Here is a 22,069-nt window from a genome sequence, read left to right on the forward strand (position 1 = left end):
TGAGAATATAACTACAGGAGAGGGCAGGCAGTTTGGTGAGAAGTTTGCAGGAAAGATCCTGACATGGGAAGACCTCAGACACCACTCCCTGTAAAAGGCAAGGAGAGAAAGCAGACAACTGTAAAGCTAGCCACATCCATGAAGGAAAAAGTAACTACTACTTCACAAGGTCACTTTCAGCCTGTAAAATAAACAGCTTGAAGATTATAACTAGCTCTCAAGTGACTAAAGCATTTTTAGGCTTTCAGCTGAAGGAGACCAAGCAGGCCAACAGCACGGTTCGATTCCCGTGCCAGCCTCTCCGGACAGGCGCCGGAATGTGGCGACTAGGGGCTTTTCACAGTAACTTCATTGAAGCCTACTCGTGACAATAAGCGATTTTCATTTCACTTTTCATTTCACAACTAAACAGCATTCGATTCAGATCACTATTACTATGCTGCCAGGAAATATTGGGCAGTGCAGTCATTCTCCTGGAGCCAAGAAGCTCTAAGCGTTGATGGAAATAAGCACGATGGGGAATTCTTAACACAGATCTGATATTTCTCTTTTTAGTCTCCTACAAAGCGAGTGCCAGTGTTAAACGGTAGTCTTATATTCAATTTATTTTGCATCAAATGTAACTTTTCATAAGTGATGTCTCACCATTGGCAAAATCGGTACTTCAAAATGTGAATAATCAAACTATTCTTCTCAAGACTAAAAAGGAGGCAGCTCAAATTTTCACGTACCATCCTGTTTAATATTGAACTACTGATCATGTTTTCAATGCCTATTCTGGCCCAAGCTGACTGACCTCAAACCAGGCCGTGGTTAGGGTATTGCAGTTGATCTTGCGCTAGGTTTGGGTGGCAAATGTCAGCCACTCCCTTCACTTCTGGTTCCTCTCCACTTCCCCTGCCAGGGGGGTAGCTGTGGGGACCTGAGTTGCGATAATGGAGATGGGCTATGATTTTCTCCTATTACCAGTCAGTGAGAAGATAGGTGACTCAGTGCATATAGGGCACTTGGAAGCTAGGTAACTGTATTTACTCAGATATTAGTTTTGGTGATGAAATAAAGAACAAAGATGAAAAAAAGACACACCCTTGATCAATGACGATAGGTATTGATGTTACTTCATCTTCCTCTAATCAGTTGAAATAAAAATATGTACATGAAAAATGTTGGTCCAAGAACGTTCTTTGTTTTTACTATTTCATATAGTCAGAGCTGTTTCAGGTTTGAATCATCCGTTTATAACAAACACTGACAGGATTAAGGTTCATAATCAAAGTGAAATGAGGCTGAACTGAATTATATCTTGTGTATCTTTACCTTTGCCTCCCAACCGTTTTTTGGTGCAAGGGTACTTTGGTGCAAAGTTGAATAAAGATTTTCAGAACGCATTATCAGTAACAAAATTTATTTAGCCTTATCTGATTCGTAACAAGTTTTCAATGCACTATGTACAGAGACCGTTTCAAATCCTTGAGATAAAAGACTGATGTAATCTGTAATACATAAAGAAAAATGTTTTCTGGAATTTCTTTCCTACAATAAGTTTTATTTCATGAACAAAATCTTCACGTGAGCATGGAACTTTGTGCTCCGAATCAAACTCCAGGAAGCAATGTCGTGTCGATATTCATGTTTGCAGTTTCTTAATTTCTTCTTCCAGCTCCTCCTTTGTGTACATATGAAATATTTTCGAAGGTTCCATTGTCGCGAGCTGAAAAAGAATCAGCAGTTACCAAACTCCGGCAAATTGTCGTGCCTGGCAGCAACAGAAGTACTAACAAGGAGCTAAGGTTACTATCCACACAGCTTTTGTAGTGAGGCTCGTTACTGGAAATGCAACAGGGATTTATATTCAAGCCTATGCTACTTTCTAGCTTCATTTACTGAGTGCATGTTCAATTATATATATTTTTTTTCAGATTCCTCTGCACAAAATCTCATATCGCTACCCAGATGCAATGCCTGGCACTTTGAGAAAATACACTGGTGCTCTAGTTGTCTGCTGCCCCACTATCACATCTCAGCTCCTACGAGGGCTCACACATGATGCTTCCTTGGGCATTGGCAACCCTCTGGTACCTTTCCCAAACAGACATTCCTCATGTTCAAACCTAGATAAAGTGTAAATAAACAAATCCAATATTTGGCATGTGGGGAATGGTGTCCTTCGAAGCGGACTCTCACCCAAACAACACCAAACACAAAATTCCCAAATACATAGGACATAGAACCTAGGGGCAGGAGCAGGCAATTCAGCCCTTCTGGCCTGTCCAATTCAGCCTTGAATAAATTCAATGACCCAGCCTTCACTGCTTTCAGGGCAAAGAAATTCCATAGACTCCAACGACCTTCAGATAAAAATGTTTCCTCATTCTCGTCTTAAACAAGAGATCTCTTCTTAGATAGATAGATAGAGAAATACAGCACAGAACAGGCCCTTTGGCCCACGATGTTGCGCCGAACTTTTGTCCTAGGTTAATCATAGAATTTTGGACAATTTTTCATGGCCAATCCACCCAACCTGCACATCTTTGGACTGTGGGAGGAAACCGGAGGAAACCCACACACACACGTGGAGGACGTACAGACTCCACACAGTCAGTGACCCAAGTCGAAATCGAACTTGGGACCCTGGAGCTGTGAAGCAATTGTGCTATCCACAATGCTGCTGTGCTGCCCTTAAGAACTTAACCTACACTCCATTATTCTACCCTAATCCATGTACCTATCCAATAGCCGCTTGAAGGTCCCTAACGTTTCCGACTCAACTACTTCCACAGGCAGTGCATTCCATGCCCCCACTACTCTCTGGGTAAAGAACCTACCTCTGACATCCCCTCTATATCGTCCACCATTTATCTTAAATTTATGTCCCCTTGTAATGGTGTGTTCCACCCAGGGAAAAAGTCTCTGACTGTCTACTCTATCTATTCCCCTAATCATCTTATAAACCTCTATCAAGTCGCCCCTCATCCTTCTCCGTTCTAATGAGAAAAGGCCTAGCACCCTCAACCTTTCCTCGTATGACCTTCTCTCCATTCCAGGCAACATCCTGGTAAATCTCCTTTGCACCTTTTCCAAAGCTTCCACATCCCTCCTAAAATGAGGCGACCAGAACTGCACACAGTACTCCAAATGTGGCCTGACCAAGGTTTTGTACAGCTGCATCATCACCTCACGGCTCTCAAATTCAATCCCTCTGCTAATGAACGCTAGCAAACCATAGGCCTTCTTCACAGCTCTATCCACTTGAGTGGCAACTTTCAAAGATCTATGAACATAGACCCCAAGATCTCTCTGCTCCTCCACATTGCCAAGAATCCTACCGTTAACCCTGTATTCCACATTCATATTTGTCCTTCCAAAATGGACAACCTCACACTTGTCAGGGTTAAACTCCATCTGCCACTTCTCAGCCCAGCTCTGCATTCTATCTATGTCTCTTTGAAGCCGACAACAGCCCTCCTCACTATCCACAACTCCACCAATCTTCGTATCATCTGCAAATTTACTAACCCACCCTTCAACTCCCTCATCCAAGTCGTTAATGAAGATCACAAACAGCAGAGGACCCAGAACTGATCCCTGCGGTACGCCACTGATAACTGGGCTCCAGGCTGAATATTTGCCATCCACCACCACTCTCTGTCTTCTATCGGTTAGCCAGTTTGTTATCCAACTGGCCAAATTTCCCACTATCCTATGCCTCCTTACTTTCTGCACAAGCCTACAATGGGGAACCTTATCAAATGCCTTACTAAAATCCATGTACACTACATCCACTGCTTTACCTTCATCCACATGCTTGGTCACTTCCTCAAAGAAGTCAATAAGACTTGTAAGGCAAAACCTACCCCTCACAAAACTGTGTTGCATCGTTTTAGACTCCCCCACAAGTGGAAACATCTTTCTGGGATCTACCCGATCAAGTCCCCTCAGCATCTTGTGTGTTTCAATAAGTCCATCTCTCATTCTTCTGAACTCCAACGGCACAACGGTATAGGCACAACCTGGTCAACCTTTAATGGTTTAAGTCCTTACTCCCAGGAACAAGTCAGACAAGCCTTTCTGAACTGTATCTTTTTTCAAATAAGATGATCAGTAAAGGTAGGCAGACAATTCAGGAGCTGGCAATCCATGTTGTCTCTCTCTATACCCTAGTCTAGGCCACTGATACAAATTAAAGCCCTTATTGTCATTTAGTTGAGGGAGCCATTGCAATATAAAGTCAGGGATCAAACCTGGGACCTCTATGGTTTAGTAACATAGTTGTAAACAGGGTTCATCCCATCTAAACTCAAGGTGATTATTTAGATTTTAATCGGGACAGACTCAAGCAAGGTTGAGGAGTAAATGGGAATGAAACAGCAAGGGCAGTGGCTGGACATCTCCTCTTCTACAGGAGGGAAAAGCAAACTCTGGTCACCCAGCTGTGCTCACATCTATTCTGTTGATCAGGATCTGGGAGGATAAGGAAAGGGAAATATAGAATCATCGAATGTTGACAGCACAGGGGCTATGCAGCCCCAGCCAGCTCACTGCAAGAGCAATGAATCTAGTATTGATCAGACTGAGGCTTCAGAACCAGAAGTAAAATTATTAAACAAAGGCAGACAGCTCCAGCAGACTGAAGGACTTGCGGTTTTACCATTGGCTTGACATTCATACCTCAATATTAGTAGCATTCAGTTTTTCTTCCATTACTTGTTTCAGGATGGTGAGAGCTGCATTTTTTGCCTCTTCTAATGTCATTGACTAGAAATCAAAACAAAAATTGAAGTCTTCATCCAATGTAATTACTAAAGACACCACTCTGCACATTTCCTCAATAATTTATCAAATTAAACTGCTAGCTGAAATTTGGGTGGCAATGTAAAGTAGATTTATACTCCGTCATGCAACCTGCCAATGGCAACACGTCGTGTCGTATTCATTTATTTTGTGGAAAAAGATTAATATTTCCAATAAAGTGATATTGACAACAAATAATATGGGAAATGAAGTAGGGAGAGAATTAACAAAACATCTCCTGCGATATGCATGAACTAATGCTACGGGAAATTATACTTCAACTGAGAATTATTTCGGAAGGGAAAGGTTTTGGTAAAATATAACTGAAATGGCTGGAAAAATGCCGCAGGTCTGTCAGCATCTGTGGAGAGGGAAACAGAGTTAATGCTTTTAAGTCTGTTTCTCTTTCCACAGATGCTGCCAGACCTGCTGCGTTTCCCCAGCAGTTTCACTTTTTATTTCACATTCCCAGCATTTGGAGTATTCTGCTTTTATAAGTTTTTGAAACTTGTCCGAACTTGTTTTGCAATGATTAAAACATTATTTTCTGATCAGCCAAGTCCATTACAACTCGAGCCTACTTCTGGTTACATGATGAAGCTACACAGCAAAACTCTTTTAATCACAATGATTTATGAGCGTAAGAAACCCAATACCCCAAGGTGGAAAGGAATGCCAATGCTTCATTGGTGTATGTTGAAAGCTGCAAGATGTTCCTGAAAGTTTGGCTAACAAGAACCTAAGCATTGTACCCTCGGTTTGCAGGACTGTCCAGGTTCAATAGATTTCAAGGGCAATGGGCATGTATAATGTATCAGCTAAATTAATGCCGGATTTTGTGGTCAGTGGAAAAGCAACAGCACTCGCTGCTGGCCTAGAAGAAAGTTGACCACAGAGATCCAGTGATTCCTGTAGTCCTCTTTCCTGATGGCAATACAAAAATGGCATCAAGTCAAGGGGATCTCCTGGAATGCAAGAGGAGTGATATCAACAAGCTGGATAAGCAGCCAATCACGTCGAAGTATTCTCACGCAGCAAACCATTAATCCGTTAAATTTAAATGTTCAGCTAGCGAAATAAATAATGATTAACATTTTAGCTTCTATCAGCTTCCAACTTAATCGAACGTTTAATTCCAGAATCTAAAATTTTAAATCATTTGGTTACACTTGACAATAAAATGTAAAATTAGGCTGTTAAGTAGTAATTAGGATCTTAGAATATTGTTTAACACCCAGTTACACCTCATTCACGATTACCTTTTTAAAGGTTTTTTTTTTAAAAACAGCAAGAGGGGAAGTTCTTGTCACTTCATAGTGCTCTCATTGCTTGCAGTCTGCAGGGGTGGGAGGGGGGCCTCACTGTGCACCCTCGGGAGAAGCAGACACTGACAACACGATTTGGATTTCTGCATTATTATATACATGTGCAGACTCCCAGGTTGCTGTCAGTTTCAGGAGAACAACACTGATAGTGTCACCATTGCTAATTTCAGGCCAGTAGACTTAAAATTTTGCCAAGATCAATGTGTCAGACAATAACACGCTCCTGTAGATTTAAGAGGGATCAAAATAAAAACTTGTGTTGGTTTTGGAAATTCAAAAGATTGTGATGATTGGAAATACAAGTATTTTCCAAACGGCTGCTAATAACAGTGTATATTTTAATATTACAATATTACCCAGATTACTCATTAGCCATGCGGGGGCCTACAAATGTTAAACCGTTTTCATTCATGATTAAATTCCAAACATCATGCTCTTTACAGTGGTGCCTGTACCTTTCGATAAACCTCCTGGAGAGAGCTCTGGGCACCCTCAGAAGCAGAACCAATCGCTCTTGCATCACACTGTACAAAGGTCCCAGATGGATCCATATGATACCTGCACAAGAAATTTAAATTGTGCTCATAATTACAAAAGCACAGTTAATATTTAACAATAAAACAAACCATAAATTGCCCACCCTAAGCACAGGCTAGAGACCCAACATGGTCGTCCTTGAATGACACAGCAGTCTACCAGTATACATACAGCAGTCCAGTGTTGAATGCAGGTCGGACATCCAACTGCTTAATTGTCAAAGCCTCAAATCAAACAATAATTCAATTGAGCACTAGGGGGCCTCATCCTGCCATCACTGGTATTAAAGCCAGTTCCAGACAGACCTGTCACCATGCTGTGCGACAGCTAAAATCATGCAGCCAGCTTATCATGTTAAAAGTATCCTAATTCCACTATTAACATATAACAAAGCATTCAGTAGAAATTATACTCACATCTGTGGTCCTTTTTCATCAATTCCTCCAAACAGCAAAGCCACACCAAATGGTCGGCTCTGAGAAAAGTTAAAAGTCAGTCATTTTAATCACATCTTTCCTTTCAAACACATAAAAACTAAATGATAATATATTTTAAAAGTTATCTTCTACCCTCCTGCAGTCAAGAAAACGAAACAGAGGAGTTTTTTTGTGATCAAGCAAGGGTAGACCAATAGTAGCCCCGGTATTTTTGACCTTTCATTCACACCATTTTGATTAAACTCTGCTTCAAACACACAGAATCCCGCAAGCTACAATATTTTCAAATCACTCAGTGAATCAAGTACTGTATCTTGCTATAGTAGAGGGGGAACATGGATTTCTTGCATACAACATAATTGTGAAACCATATTTAAAAGCAGCAACTCTACCTAGTAACTTGTTTAATTTAAACGACTATTAATATACACAGAAAGATTACAACTATAACCAGTTAACATGTTGGAACTGTTACAAAAAAACAATACTACAGTACATTACTGGATAATGTTCTGGATTTCCATAACCAATTGTACATTAGCGGATGCCACCAATTGTTGTCAGTTTAACATGAGCCTGCGTAGTTTCGCCATCAATCCAACTGCAAATTCTGGACCACTGTATCTACCGTATATACTCGCGTAACATGCGACTTTTGAGCACCTAAATTGTAGCCTAAATTTGGGGGGGGTCGCATGATACGCGAGATACAAAATTCGCGGGTGTTTTACTTGCTGTTTTTTCTGATGGGAAGATGTTCAGCCACTTGCCGTTTCCATTCATAAAAACATGAATGGAAACGTCAAGTGGCTAAACATCTTCCCATCAGAATGCTGTGGTCACAATCAGTAGTATTCTGATGGGAAGAGTGGATTCTGCTGTGAAAGCTGTTCGCGATTCGAACAGCTTTCCAGCTGGCATTACTTCTTTGAATTGTTGGAATTTGCCACCCAGAGGGTTGTGGATGCTCCATTGTTGAATAATCTGGGATAGAAAGATTCTTGGTGTCTGGGAATCCAGGTATCTGGGGAGCAGGTGGCAAAGTCAAGTGGCTGAACATCTTCCCATCAGAATACTACTCTTCAGATTTTGACCACAGCATTCTGATGGGAAGATGTTCAGCCACTTGACGTTTTCATTCATGTTTTTATGAATGGAAACGGCAAGTGGCTGAACGACGCTAGCAAAGCCAGCTGGACAGCTGTTCGAATCGCGAACAGCTTTCACAGCAGAATCCACTCTGCAGAAACCACACACAATGATACCATTTGGAAGTTTTAGTTTCCAAAATTAATTTCCAAAAAAGTGACTCGCATGATACATGAGGTATACCATAAAATCATGTTTTGGGGACGAAAATTTAGGGGTCGCATGATACGCGAGATCGAATGATACGCGAGTATATACGGTATATGGATTTAGCTAGAAAATTTACCATTGCACCAGGATCTGCATCTTCTTCGCCAAACTGCAAAGCCAGGTTAGAAACTGCCTGCGTCACACTCTCCACTGTCATATTTTCATTATAGGTAAACCAATGATTCTAAAGAATAGAAAACAAACGCAATTGTAAGTTGTGCCAAATTAAATAACTTCACATGAATATTATTCCTATCCACAGAGGCCGTCAAAAATTGGACTAAAAGTTACAATCTTTAGGGGAAGAGGAAACAAAATATTTTAATGTAATTTGAAATACAACAGATTGTAATTTGCACGGAATTATATTCAAAACACTGGCACCAAAATCTAGAAGACCAAGCTGTAGTTGAATTAATCACATTAGCAACAAAAAAAAAATTACACTTCAGAGTTACAACAGTTCTGAAGTAAAAGAGAAAACCTTAACTTGCTTCCTAAACCAGTCTCTATATTCCAATTAAGCAAACCAATATATTTCAAATATCAGTCACAAATAAAGTTAACAACCAGGTTTCTACTTGCTTTTCTTGTGCAGAATCCTTGGAAAAAAACCTTTCAGGACCAAGCTAAAATAACTCTGTTCAGATGAGAGTTCTAGGACCAACTGACTCCTACATCATCTGTACCCAAAGCGCAAGGCATTCTTTTGTTTCTTCTTACAAGATATCATAGAATTTACAGCGCAGAAGGAGGCCATTCGGCCCATCGAGTCTGCACCAGCTCTTGGAAAGAGCACCCTACCCAAGGTCAACAACTCCACCTTATTTCCATAACCCAGTAACCCCACCCAACACAAAGGGCAATTTTGGTCACTACGGGCAATTTATCATGGCCAATCCACCCAACCTGCACATCTTTGGACTGTGGGAGGAAACCGGAGCACCTGGAGGAAACCCACGCACACACGGGGAGGATGTGCAGACTCCACACAGACAGTGACCCAAGCCGGAATCGAACCTGGGACCCCGGAGCTGTGAAGCAATTGTGCTATCCACAAGGCTACCGTGCTGCCCTGCAGATGTTCCATGACTTGCTGTACCGGGACCAAACACAATACCCCTCATAAATCACATGCTCCATTGAGCCTACTCCACCATTCAAAACAATCATGGCTCAACTCCACTTTGGCACCTGCTCCCCAGATACCTGGATTCCCAGACACCAAGAATCTTTCTATCCCAGATTATTCAACAATGGAGCATCCACAACCCTCTGGGTGGCAAATTCCAACAATTCAAAGAAGTAATTTATCCTCATTTCAGTCCTTTATCCTGAGATTGTATTCCCGTGTTTCAGATTCCCCAAATAGTGGAAATAATCTCTGAGCATCTAAACTACCAAACCCCTTCAGACGACAGTTCTTGCAATGCAGTGCGGCTTCAACATGTTACATAATAGTAAATATATATGGCATATTCTTGATGTAGTTTTCTGTTTAATATTTTTTCATAGAATTTACAGTGCAGAAGGAGGCCATTCGGCCCATCGAGTCTACACCGGCTCCTGGAAAGAGCACCCTACCCAAGGTTAACACCTCCACCCTATCTCCATAACCCAGTAACCCCACCAAACACTAAGGGCAATTTAGCATGGCCAATCCACCCAACCTGCACATCTTTGGACTGTGGGAGGAAACCGGAGCACCCGGAGGAAACCCACGCACACACGGGGAGGATGTGCAGACTCCGCACAGACAGTGACCCAAGCCGGAATCGAACCTGGGACCCTGGAGCTGTTAAGCGATTGTGCTATCCACAATGCTACCGTGCTGCCCACCGTACTGCAGTTGAAGTAATTTTCAAACAAAATTTTGACGCTGGACTGTCAGCTTTCCAAAAGACTACATTAAAGTATTTATTTGTTGAAATTAACTTGTTAAACTAACACTCAGAAGTATAAAACAATCACCCAAATTCTATATAGTTATTCACAGTCCCTTGGAAGACCATCACAACTTACTCTATATACTGTAAATTTGCAACAATTGTTTACAAGTTTATCAAGTAAAAATAAACATTTTGCTAGTTAAGCAACATAAAACATTCTCAGTTCTGACAGGACGACATCCAGCTGAAACATTAACTTGGTTTCTTGCGACGAGGTGCTGCCTGCCGAGTATTTGCAGCATTTCACTTCATATAAAACATCAAATTGGTGGTTAAAAAATGCACTGTATCCAACTACGGTCACATTATTAAAAATAAGTTATTTAACATTTAAAAATAGGTTCATTTCCAAAAATGGTAATTTTACCTGCGTTTCAACCCTTGCTTTGTCAATCAAAGTTTTGGCATCAGCTATTAACCCACTCATTGCACAACCTAGCAACAAAATAATTAACATGTAAGGGAAGACATTCCAAAAAACATAGAATGGATGTGGAAATTTAAATGCAATAGCCATTATCCAAGACAAAATGCCTACATTTGATACAGGTATATTTTTATTTATAAATACAGACTCAAAAGTACAAGCTGTTGACTCTCATAACAATAACCCAAAACATTTTGCACAAATATGCATTATGTAACAAAGCAGACAGAGCATGCAAACATCAAAACAAATGCAACAAAATAATACTGGACAATCTCAGCAGGTCGGACAGCATCTGTGGGGAGAGAGAGAGAGAGAGAGAGAGAGAAGGGAGCTAACGTTGAGTCTGGATGACTGCCAGAGCTTTGGCAAATAATCGTCCAGACTCGGAACATTAGCTCCCTTCTCTCTCTCTCCACAGAGGCTGTCAGACCGGCTGAGAATGTCCAGCATTTTCTGTTTTTGTTTCAGATTCCAGCATCCCCAGTAATTTGCTTTTATCAAAACTAATGTTTAGAAAGACATCAAAAACATAATGGATGTTAGTTTTTTCCGTATATGTAACCAATTTTAATTTTTTCAAAACAAAACAACCTTTGCAATTATAAGGAACAACCTTTCCCCATTTCCTTTATAATTTTATTCTCGGCCTTTATCAAACTAATTTGACACTTCTGCAGTCAAGCTCTGTTTTGACGTCTCTGCCGATGTCAATCAACAGGGACCACCAGGTCAACTCAGAACTTTATAGCAGGAGGAGGCCATTCATCCAATATAGTTTTTCCAGAGGGCCTGCACTGTCTACCTATCTATAGAAAGCATCCTATCTGGCTGCATACAGCCTGGTAGGGTAACTGCTCAGCCCAACATCGCAAGCACATAGCCCAGTCCATCACGCGAACCCGCCTCCCATCCATTGGACTCTGTCTATACCTCCCGCTGCCTGGGGAAAGCGGGCAGCATAATCAAAGACCCCTCCCACCCGAGTTATTCTCTCTTCCAACTTCTTCCATTGGGCAGGAGATACAAAAGTCTGAGGACATGCACAGACTCAAAAACAGCTTCTTCCCCGCTGTTACCAGACTCCTGAATGACCCTCTTATGGACTGACATCTCTTCACCCATCTTCTCTACTGAGTAGTACTACATTCCGTATGCTTCACCCGCTGCCTGTGCCTATGTATTTACATTGTGTATTTATGCATGCCCCTATGATTTTTTCATGTATGGAATGATCTGTCTGGACTGCACGCAGAACAATACTTTTCACTGTACCTCGGTGCACGTGACAATAAAACAAATCCAATCCAATCTACCTAGCCCCATGACCTGCACTGTGCCTTTTTCAAATACACTCTTCCACTTTGTTTTTAAAAGTAAATTATGAATTCTGCCTCCAATACTTGGATTAGGACTTTGGCACAGGCTGAAACGTGTCATGTATTTCATTTTAATCAGTCTTGAGGAGGTGTAATATGTCATAGTAATCTTTTTCTACTGTGTCAACCATTTCCCCAGATATTCATCTGTAAAATTTGCTGTTGCTCATTATTCATAAAGTATTGAAGAAGAAAAAGGTTCAACTGTCAATGTTCTGCAAATTCTTTTCAAGTGTACTAACCTATGTGGGCATCAATTTCAACAATTTTCTCAATGCTATTGGGTTCCATCAGGGGTGAAGTGATTCTCTTTTCAACTGCAAGAACAACACCTTCTGTAGTCTGGATTCCGATTGCTGTGGAACCCAGCTGTGGGAAGAGAAAGAGCATTGCCCTGTAGTTACAGCTAGGTTTAAAAAGTACACCATTAAAAATCCCAGAAATTCATTGATATAAAATGTTATATAAACTCTTTAAAACAATAGTTCTGATATACAAAGTACCTACTCAGAAGAACATAATGTTTCAGATGATGATGGCCACGCTGTCTATTTCGAGCATTTTCTGTTTCTATTTCAGCTTTGACAGTTCCACCACCACCACCGCCTGTCCCCCCCCCACCCTCCTCTTATATCTGAATATTTAGCTCGCCTGTTCTGCCATTTAATTAGAAAATTAAGGATGAGTAAAGCTTGTAATGGTGGCTGATGTCATGGGTTCCACAAATTGGTAGGAGGATCTGAATTGCAGACTGAAATGTGACAGAAATAAATTCAGCTCAGAATTCAGATAACTTGCATTTGTCTAGTGCCATTAATGCCCAAAACAATTCACGGGAGGGTATTGAGGCAAAAAGAGATCTTAAGAGGAGTAACTAAAAATCTGGTCAAAGAAATAACCAAAGAGTAGACCGAGATTAAGAAAAAGTCCCAAAGCTTAAATCAGTGGTGAGGAACAGGGGTGCACAAAAGAGGTAAAGGCCAGAGTTCAGAGATGGTTGCAGAGATAGGAAGAGAGGACAAGAGGGATTTAAACAAAACTCAAGAATGTTAAATAGAGGGTTGGGAAGTTCAGACCCAACTTAGGTCAGCGAGCGTAACAGTGATGGGTAAGCAGTATTTAGTGAGGATTAGGAGATGGACCATTTTTTTGTAAGCTCGTCTGTGCAGAGAGAAGAACCAGACACTGGTTAGAAGAGCACTAGATTGGCTGTATCGGAGGTGACAAAAAATTGAAATTCTGACAATAGTTTAGTTGAGGACATGTTGAAAACAGACAGCATTAGAACTGGAAGTCAATGGTTTGAGCAGAACATCTCAAGCATTAATTGATTCAAATTATTCAGAAAGAGACAAAGAGGACTTGCATTGATAAAAGTACTTTTAACAATGTCAGGAAGTCCCAAAGTACTTTACAGCCAATTAAGGACTTATTACAGGAAATGTGACAGACAAGAAATGTGACAGCCTTTTGAACACAGCAACGGGATAATGATCAAATAATCTGCTTTCAGTGCTATTGGGGGATACATATTGGCCAGGAAACCACGGGTCTAGTGAGAGTGAGGAACATAAAAATCTTTAATATTGGGAAAATTGGAAGCAAAATTAATGTAATGAAATGTCGACAATTCCCTGCACAAGTGATGGCCTAGGCTTATGTCTTGTAAAGAAATGGCTTCAGAGATAGTGATTGCTTTGGTTTTGATCTCACAAATTCCAGATTCCAGAATGTTCCCAGTGGCAAGAGTTTTTTTTTCCCGATATATAAAAGGTAAGAGAAGGGTAAAAATGGATGTTGGACCACTGGAAAATGTGGCTGGCGAAGTAGTAATAGGGAATAAAGAAATGGCAGGGGAACTAAATAGGTACTTTTCACCAGTCTTCACGGTGGAAGACACCAGTGGCATACCAGAAATTCAAGAGAGTCAGGGGGCAGAGCTGAATGCAGTGGCCATCACTAATGAGAAGGTGCTGGGGAAATGGAAAGGTCTGAAGTGGATAAATCACTCGGACCGGATGGGCTACACCCCAGGGTTCTGAAGGAGATAGCTGAGGAGACTGTGGAGGCATCGGTGGTGATCTTTCAGGAATCACTGGAGTCAGGAAGGACCCCAAAGGACTGGAAAGTGGCTAATGTAACACCGCTGTTTGAGAAGGGAGGAGACAGAAGATGGGAAATTAAAGGCCGGTTAGCCGGAGTTCAGTTGTTGGTAAGAATTTAGAATCCATTAATAAGGATGAGATTGCTGAGTACTTGGAAGTGCATGATAAAACAGGACAGAATCAGCACGGCTTCGTCAAGGGCAGGCCATGCCTGGCAAATCTGTTAGAATTCTTTGAGGAGGTAACAAGGAAGACAGACAAAGGAGAGCCAGTGGACGTGATGTACTTGGATTTCCAAAAGGCCTTTGACAAGGTGGCATAAGGAGACTGCTAAATAAGTTAAGAGCGCATGGTGTTCAGGGCAAGATACTTGCATCAATAAAGGATTGGTTGACTGGCAGGGGGTGGGGATAAAGGGGTCTTTTTCAGGATGGTAGCTGGTGACAGTGGTGTGCCTCAGGGGTCAGTGTTGGGACCACAACTATTCATTATAGGAACATACGAATTAGGAGAAGTAGACAATTCAGCCCTTCAGCCTGCTCCGCCATTCAATCAGATCATGGCTGATCTCTTCCTGGTCTCAAATAATCTTTATTATTGTCACATGTAAGCTTACATTAACACTGCAATGAAGTTACTGTGAAATCCCCTAGTCGCCACACTCCGGCACCTGTTTGGGTACACAGAGGGAGAATTCAGAATGTCCAATTCACCTAACAGCACGTCTTTCGGGACTTGTGGGAGGAAACAACCGGGTTCTCTGGTTTCCTCCCAGTCCAAAGACGGGCACATTAGGTGGATTGGCTGTGGGCGGCATGGTAGCCCAGTGGTTAGCACTGTTGCTTCACAGCTCTAGGTTTGAATCACGGCTTGGGTCACTGTCTGTGCGGAGTCTGCATGTTCACCCCGTGTCTGCGTGGGTTTCCTCCCATAATCCAAAGATGTGCAGGTTAGGTGGATTTGCCAGGCTAAATTGCCCTTATAGAACATTACAGCACAGTACAGGCCCTTCTGCCCTCGATGTTGCGCCGACCTGTGAAACCACTCTAAAGCCCATCTACACTATTCCCTTATCGTCCATATGCCTATCCAATGACCATTGACTTAGTGTCCAAAAAGGTTAGGTGGGGTTACTGGGTTAGGGGGATAGGGTGAAGATGTGGGCTTAAGTTGTCCCTTAGTTTCCAAAGATGTGCAGGTTAGATGGTGTTACAGAGATAGGGTGGGGGAGTGGGCCTAGGTAGGGTACTCTTTCAGAGGGTTGGTGCAGACACCATGGTCCGAAAGACCTCCTTCTGTACTATAGGAATGATATGGTTCTATTAATCAACCCTGCATCATTGCACAATACTAGATCTAAAATAGCGTTATCCCCAGCTGGTTCCATAACATATTGCACCAGGAAACTAGTCACAAAACTTGTATACTACAAACTCACCTTCACCTATTTGATTGATCCAGTCTTTATGAAAATTAACATGCCCATAATCTTTACATTGTCTTTGTTACAAGCTCCAATAATTTCCTGTCTATTTCTCTGTCCAATACTATAACTACTCTAGGGCATATAAACTATTCCCACCATCCTTTTCTGATCTTTATATTCTTAATCTCCACCCACTCTGATTCCATTTCCTGATTTTCTGAGGCAAGATCCTTTCTCACTAAGCCCTCACATCATCCTTTAGAATCAAGACTACCCCTCCTTTTCTATTCTGCCTGTCTTTTCAAAATGTTGAGTACTGCAGAATATTTCTCAATCTATGTCAGCTTGGAATTTGTCTTTAAAATGGCAATTAGATTTGAACCATTTATCTCTAATTGTGCCACTAGTTAATCAACATTAAATCAATGCTTCTTGTGTGCAGGTGTGATTAACTTTTTAAATTCCTATTCCCTGCTTGGACCTCACTCTTGGCTTACATTATTATTGTAAAACATTCTGTCCGTTCCAGTCCCAGTCAGCATGGGCAAGATACTCCAGTCCCGCCAACAGTGCACCCCCGTCATGGGTTTCCCAGCGGTGTAGCGTGGATTCAATGGGAAATCCACTGACAGCGGTGGGACCAGAAGGTCCCGCAGCTGGCCAACAGCAGGCCACCTCCTGCTGCCACGAAATACTCCGCGGGAAGGCCAGAGAATTTTGCCCCTTGTCTTTCTCCAGATCGATATACCTTTCCAATCGGCCAAACCTTTGTCTTTGGATTTCTAAATCTCTCTTCTCCCAAACCCTCCCCCTATTTCAGTAGCCTTTTCACCTAGTCTGATTAAGGTCTATTACAGGAAAATGCTTTCAGTTACTTCATCCAGAGGATGCAGCAGTGGGAATCGGCCATTCGGTCTGCTCTGCCATTCATCAGACCATGGATGATTTGACGTGATAATCCTCACTCCAGTTTTCCACCTTACCCCCAGAACCCTCGATTCCCTCTGATTAAATACCTGTCTGTCTCAGTCTGGGATGGACTGACCAACCCAGTCTGTGGTAGATAGTTAGAGGTTTACAGTATGGAAACAGGCCCATTGGACCAGCTTGTCCATGCCGCCCAATTTCTTTTTTTGTTTAAATAATTTTTATTGGAAAATTTTGAATTTATACATCAAACCATACTAAAATACCAACGATAACAGTAATAACAACAATCATGAACCTTCGGCCCTCCTCAATGAACAACCCAACATATTAACAACAACTTAAGTTAACCCAGTGTTAAGTTACATAACCGTAGCGAAAAAAAATATAGAAACTATAGTAATGAACACCCCCCCCCCCCTCTCCTCCTCCTCCTCTCCCACCCTCCCCTCTCCTCTCTCTCTCTCTCTCTCCCCCCCCCCCCCCCCCCCCCCCCCCATCTCCCCTCCCCACTTCTCTCCATGTCACTGATCCAGGTCTCCACACTTGGGGGCCTCGCATCCTTCCACTGCAGCAAGATCCTCCGCCGGGCTACTAGGGACGCAAAGGCCAGAACACCGGCCTCTTTCGCCTCCTGCACTCCCGGCTCCACCGCAACTCCGAAAATCGCGAGTCCCCACCCTGGTTTGACCCTGGATCCAAACATCCTCGACACCGTCCCTGCCACCCCCTTCCAGAATTCTTCCAGTGCCGGACATGCCCAGAACATATGGGCATGATTCGCTGGACTCCCCGAACACCTGGTGCACCTGTCCTCACCCCCAAAGAACCTACTCATCCTAGTCCCGGACATGTGGGCCCGGTGCAGCACCTTAAATTGGATGAGGCTAAGCCTCGATCATGAGGAGGAAGAGTTGACCCTCTCCAAGGCATCCGCCCAAGTCCCGTCCTCTATCTGTTCCCCAAGTTCCCCCTCCCATTTAGCCTTCAGCTCCTCCACTGACGACTCCTCCACCTCCTGCATTACCTTATAGATGTCAGACACCTTCCCCTCTCCGACCCACACCCCCGAGAGCACTCTGTCCATCGTCCCCTGCGAGGGCAGCAAAGGGAATCCCTCTACCTGTCGCCTAGCAAACGCCTTTACCTGCAAGTATCTGAACATGTTCCCTTGGGGAAGCCCAAATTTATCTTCCAGTTCCCCCAGGCCCGCAAACCTCCCACCAATAAACAGGTCCCTCAATTTACTGATGCCCACCCTTTGCCACCCCCTAAATCCCCCATCCTTGTTCCCCGGGATGAACCGATGATTGCCACCCAGTGGAGCCTCCATCGAGCCCCCTGTTTCCCCCCTATGCCGTCTCCACTGTCACCAGATTCTTAGGGTCGCCGCCACCACCGGGCTCGTGGTAAACCTCTTAGGGGAGAGCGGCAACGGCGCCGTTACCATGGCACCCAGGCTCTTACCTCTACATGACGCCATCTCCATTCTTTTCCACGCCGCCCCCCCTCCATCACCCATTTACACACCATTGACACATTGGCCGCCCAATAGTACCCCAAAAGGTTGGGCAGAGCCAGCCCGCCTCTATCCCTCCCTCGCTCCAGGAAAACCCTCCTCACTCTCGGGAGTCCCATGTGCCCACACAAAGCTCAAGATACTGCTAGTCACTCTCCTAAAGAAGGCCCTGGGGATAAGGATGGGCAGGCACTGAAAGAGGAACAAGAACCTCGGAAGCACCGTCATTTTGACAGACTGCACCCTCCCCGCCAACGTCAATGGCAGCATGTCCCATCTCTTGAACTCCTCCTCCATTTGACCTACAAGTCTGGTGAAATTATGTTTGTGAAGAGTCCCCCAGTCCCTGGCCACCTGCACCCCCAGGTACCTAAAACTCTCCCCTGCCCGCCTAAGCGGGAGCCTACAAATTCCTTCCTCCTGGTCTCCAGGGTGCACCACAAACACCTCACTCTTGCCTAAATTTAGTTTATAACCTGAAACGGTCCCAAACACAACTAGCAGCTCCATCACCCCGGCATCCCTCCCACCGGGTCCGCCACATACAGTAACAGGTCATCGGCATACAACGACACCCTATGTTCCTCCCCACCTCGCACCAAACCTCTCCACCTCTCTGAATCCCTCAACGCCATCGCCAGAGGCTCGATTGCCAATGCGAACAAGGGGGACAGGGGGCAATCCTGCCTGGTCCCTCGGTAAAGCCGGAAGTACTCCGACCTCCTCCCATTCGTGGTCACGCCCACCATCGGGGCCTCATATAGCAACCTCATCCATCTAATAAACACTTCACCAAATCCAAACCTCCCCAACACCTCCCATAAGTACCCCCACTCCACTCTATCGAAGACCTTCTCCGCATCCAGCGCCACCACTATCACTGCCTCCCCCTCAATCGCCGGCATCATGACGACATTCAACAATCTCCGCACATTCGTGTTCAGCTGCCTTCCCTTCACAATCCCTGTCTGGTCCTCATGTACAACCCCTGGCACACAGTCCTCTATCCTGGTGGCCAGGATTTTTGCCAGCACCTTGGCATCTACATTGAGGAGAGATATGGGCCTGTATGAACCACACTGCTGGGGGTCCTTGTCCCTCTTTAAGATTAACGAGATCAGCACCCGCGACATCGTCGGGGGCAAAGTCCCCCCTTCCCACACTTCATTAAGTGTCCGCACCAGCAAGTGGCCCACTTTGCTGCCCAATTTCTATCACTAAGCTAGTCCCACTTGCCCGCATTTATCCCATATCCTTCTATACCCACCCTGCCCATGTAACTGTCCAACTGCTTTTTAAAAGGACACAATTGTACCCGCCTCTACCACTGCCTCTGGCAGCCTGTTCCAGATGCTCACCACCCTCTGTGTGAAGATATTTCCCCTCTGGTCTCGTTTGTATCTCTTCCCTCTCACCTTAAACCTAATTCTAGACTCCTCTGTATTTGGGGAAAGATGTTGATTATCTACGTTGTAAACACAGCCCAGTATTGTACAAACTCACCTTAATGGCCTCGATGGCATATTCAACTTGGAACAATCGGCCTTCTGGAGAGAATGTATTGACACCCCTGAAAGTGAAAGCAAAAACCCATCAAGGCGTGAAATAAATAAAAAAATATTAACCACCGGCAGGAGGGGGGGGGGGGGGGAGAGAGAAGAGAGCCGGGGGGACGACGACTATCCGGGCGGTGCAGGAACGATCCGGGCGGAGAGGGGTCTATCCGGGCTGCTGAGTGCTGGCCAGGCCCAGGGCCCGGGCCCCGGTGGCAGTGACTATCCGGGCTGCTGAGTGCTGGCCAGGCCCAGGGCCCGGGCCCCGGTGGCAGTGACTATCCGGGCTGCTGAGTGCTGGCCAGGCCCGGGCCCCGGTGGCAGTGACTATCCGGGCTGCTGAGTGCTGCCCAGGCCCAGGCCCCGGGGTCTATCCGGGCTGCTGAGTGCTGCCCAGGCCCAGGCCCCGGGGTCTATCCGGGCTGCTGAGTGCTGCCCAGGCCCGGGCCCCGGGGTCTATCCGGGCTGCTGAGTGCTGGCCAGGCCCAGGCCCCGGGCCCCGGGGTCTATCCGGGCTGTTGAGTGCTGGCCAGGCCCGGGTGGCAGTGACTATCCGGGCTGCTGAGTGCTGGCCAGGCCCGGGCCCGGGTGGCAGTGACGAAGCGCGGGCTGCACTCACCGGTCATACTCGGAGCGGATGATGAACATGGCGGCTGCGGACAGCGGGTTTCTGCTGAAGGGACCGGACGGGCTGAGCGGCGGCTCGGGGAGGGACGCGGGGCTCCGGGGCTGTGACTCGGCTCCAATCCGCAGGCTGAAGCCGAAAAGCCGCCGACTGAAGGCCCAACAGACAGGCTCCAGACCCACCCCGCCCCATCCCCGCCTTCCATTGGCTGTCGGGGTGTGCAGTGGGCGGGGCTCGCTAGCATCCTCCCGTTCTATTGGCTGGCGGGGTGCGGCCGGGAGGGGGCGGGGTGAGGCCGGGAGGGGGCGGGGTGCGGCCGGGAGGGGGCGGGGTGAGGCCGGGAGGGGGCGGGGTGAGGCCGGGAGGGGGCGGGGCGCGGCCGGAAAAGGGGCGGGGCGCGGCCGGGAAAGGGGCGGGGCGCGGCGAGGCAGAGGAGGGGGCGGGGTGCGGCAGGGAAGGGGGCGGGACTCGGCCTGGAGGAGGCGGGGCGCGACAGGGGAGGGGGCGGGGCGCGGCAGGGGAGGGGGCGGGGCGCGGCAGGGGTGGGGGTGGATAGGCCCAGGGGGCGGGGCTCAGCCCGGGGCGCGGCCCGGGAGCGGGGAGGGGGAGGGGCCGGGGCTCGCCCCCCTGGGGGGGAGGGGGCGGGGCTCGCCCCTGGGGGCGGGGAGGGGGCGGGGCTCGCCCCTGGGGGCGGGGCCAGGGGACAGGAAAAGGTTACTGAGCTCAGATGAACAATGAGGAAAGTAGCAAAACGCAGATAGGAAAAGCTGCCATCTGTATATAGAGAGGAAGAGGAGAGCTGGAATAATGTTGGCCCTTTAGACAATAATGCTGCCGAGGGAATAATGGGGCAGACAGACATGGCAAAGATCATCAACCAATATTTAGCTTCTGCCTTCATCGGACAGAATAATAAACATCTTCCAAAAAACTGCAGTTAATGCAGAGAAACTTGGTGCAATAACCATCACTAGGGAGACGGGATTGAATAAACTGATGGGATTGAGGGCAGATAAATCTCCAGAAACTGATACCCTGCACCCTAGGGGATTGGAGCTGGTTTAGCACACTGGGCTAAATCGCTGGCTTTTAAAGCAGACCAAGGCAGGCCAGCAGCACGGTTCGATTCCCGTACCAGCCTCCCCGAACAGGCGCCGGAATGTGGCGACTAGGGGCTTTTCACAGTAACTTCATTGAAGCCTACTCGTGACAATAAGCGATTTTCATTTCATTTCATTTTTCATTAAAGGAAGTGGCAGCAGAGGCATTGGTTTTGGGATTTCAGAATTCCCTGGATTCTGCAAGAGACCTGGTGGATTGGAAATACTCTAATGTGACGCCCCTATTCAAAAGCGGACAGAGGCTAAAAAGTAGGAAACTATAGACGTCTGTGGTGAGGAAGTCGCTGCAATCAATCACTAAGGACGAGATGACACAACATTTGGAAAGTCAAAGCTCAATCCACCATGTCAGCAAGGTTTTATACAATCATAGAATTTACAGTGCAGAAGGAGCTCATTCAGCCCATCGAGTCTGCACCGGCCCTTGGAAAGTGAACCCTACTCAGGCCCACGCCTCCACCCTAACCTCATAACCTCACTTAACCTTTTTGGACACTAAGGAACAATTTAGCATGACCAATCAACCTAACCTGCACATCATTGGACTGTGGGAGGAAACCGGAGCACCCGGAGGAAACCCACGCAGACA

General features: G+C 45.5%; 1 protein-coding gene across 1 annotated transcript; it reads right to left on the bottom strand.

Moving 5' to 3' along the window:
* Window positions 1-1,388: 1,388 nt before the first annotated feature.
* On the bottom strand, window positions 1,389-20,565 carry psma5 (proteasome 20S subunit alpha 5). Its single transcript, XM_038820433.1, has 9 exons — window positions 20,354-20,565; window positions 19,685-19,751; window positions 12,447-12,573; window positions 10,766-10,833; window positions 8,526-8,633; window positions 7,070-7,128; window positions 6,572-6,674; window positions 4,669-4,755; window positions 1,389-1,711 (listed from the first exon to the last, which is right to left on the bottom strand). Exons 1-9 carry the CDS (start codon window positions 20,380-20,382, stop codon window positions 1,628-1,630), a joined length of 732 nt encoding a protein of 243 aa, XP_038676361.1. The 5' UTR covers window positions 20,383-20,565; the 3' UTR covers window positions 1,389-1,627.
* Window positions 20,566-22,069: the final 1,504 nt, after the last annotated feature.

The sequence above is a fragment of the Scyliorhinus canicula genome, chromosome 15 (genome assembly GCF_902713615.1).
Source record: "Scyliorhinus canicula chromosome 15, sScyCan1.1, whole genome shotgun sequence".
Taxonomy (NCBI): Eukaryota; Metazoa; Chordata; class Chondrichthyes; order Carcharhiniformes; family Scyliorhinidae; genus Scyliorhinus; species Scyliorhinus canicula.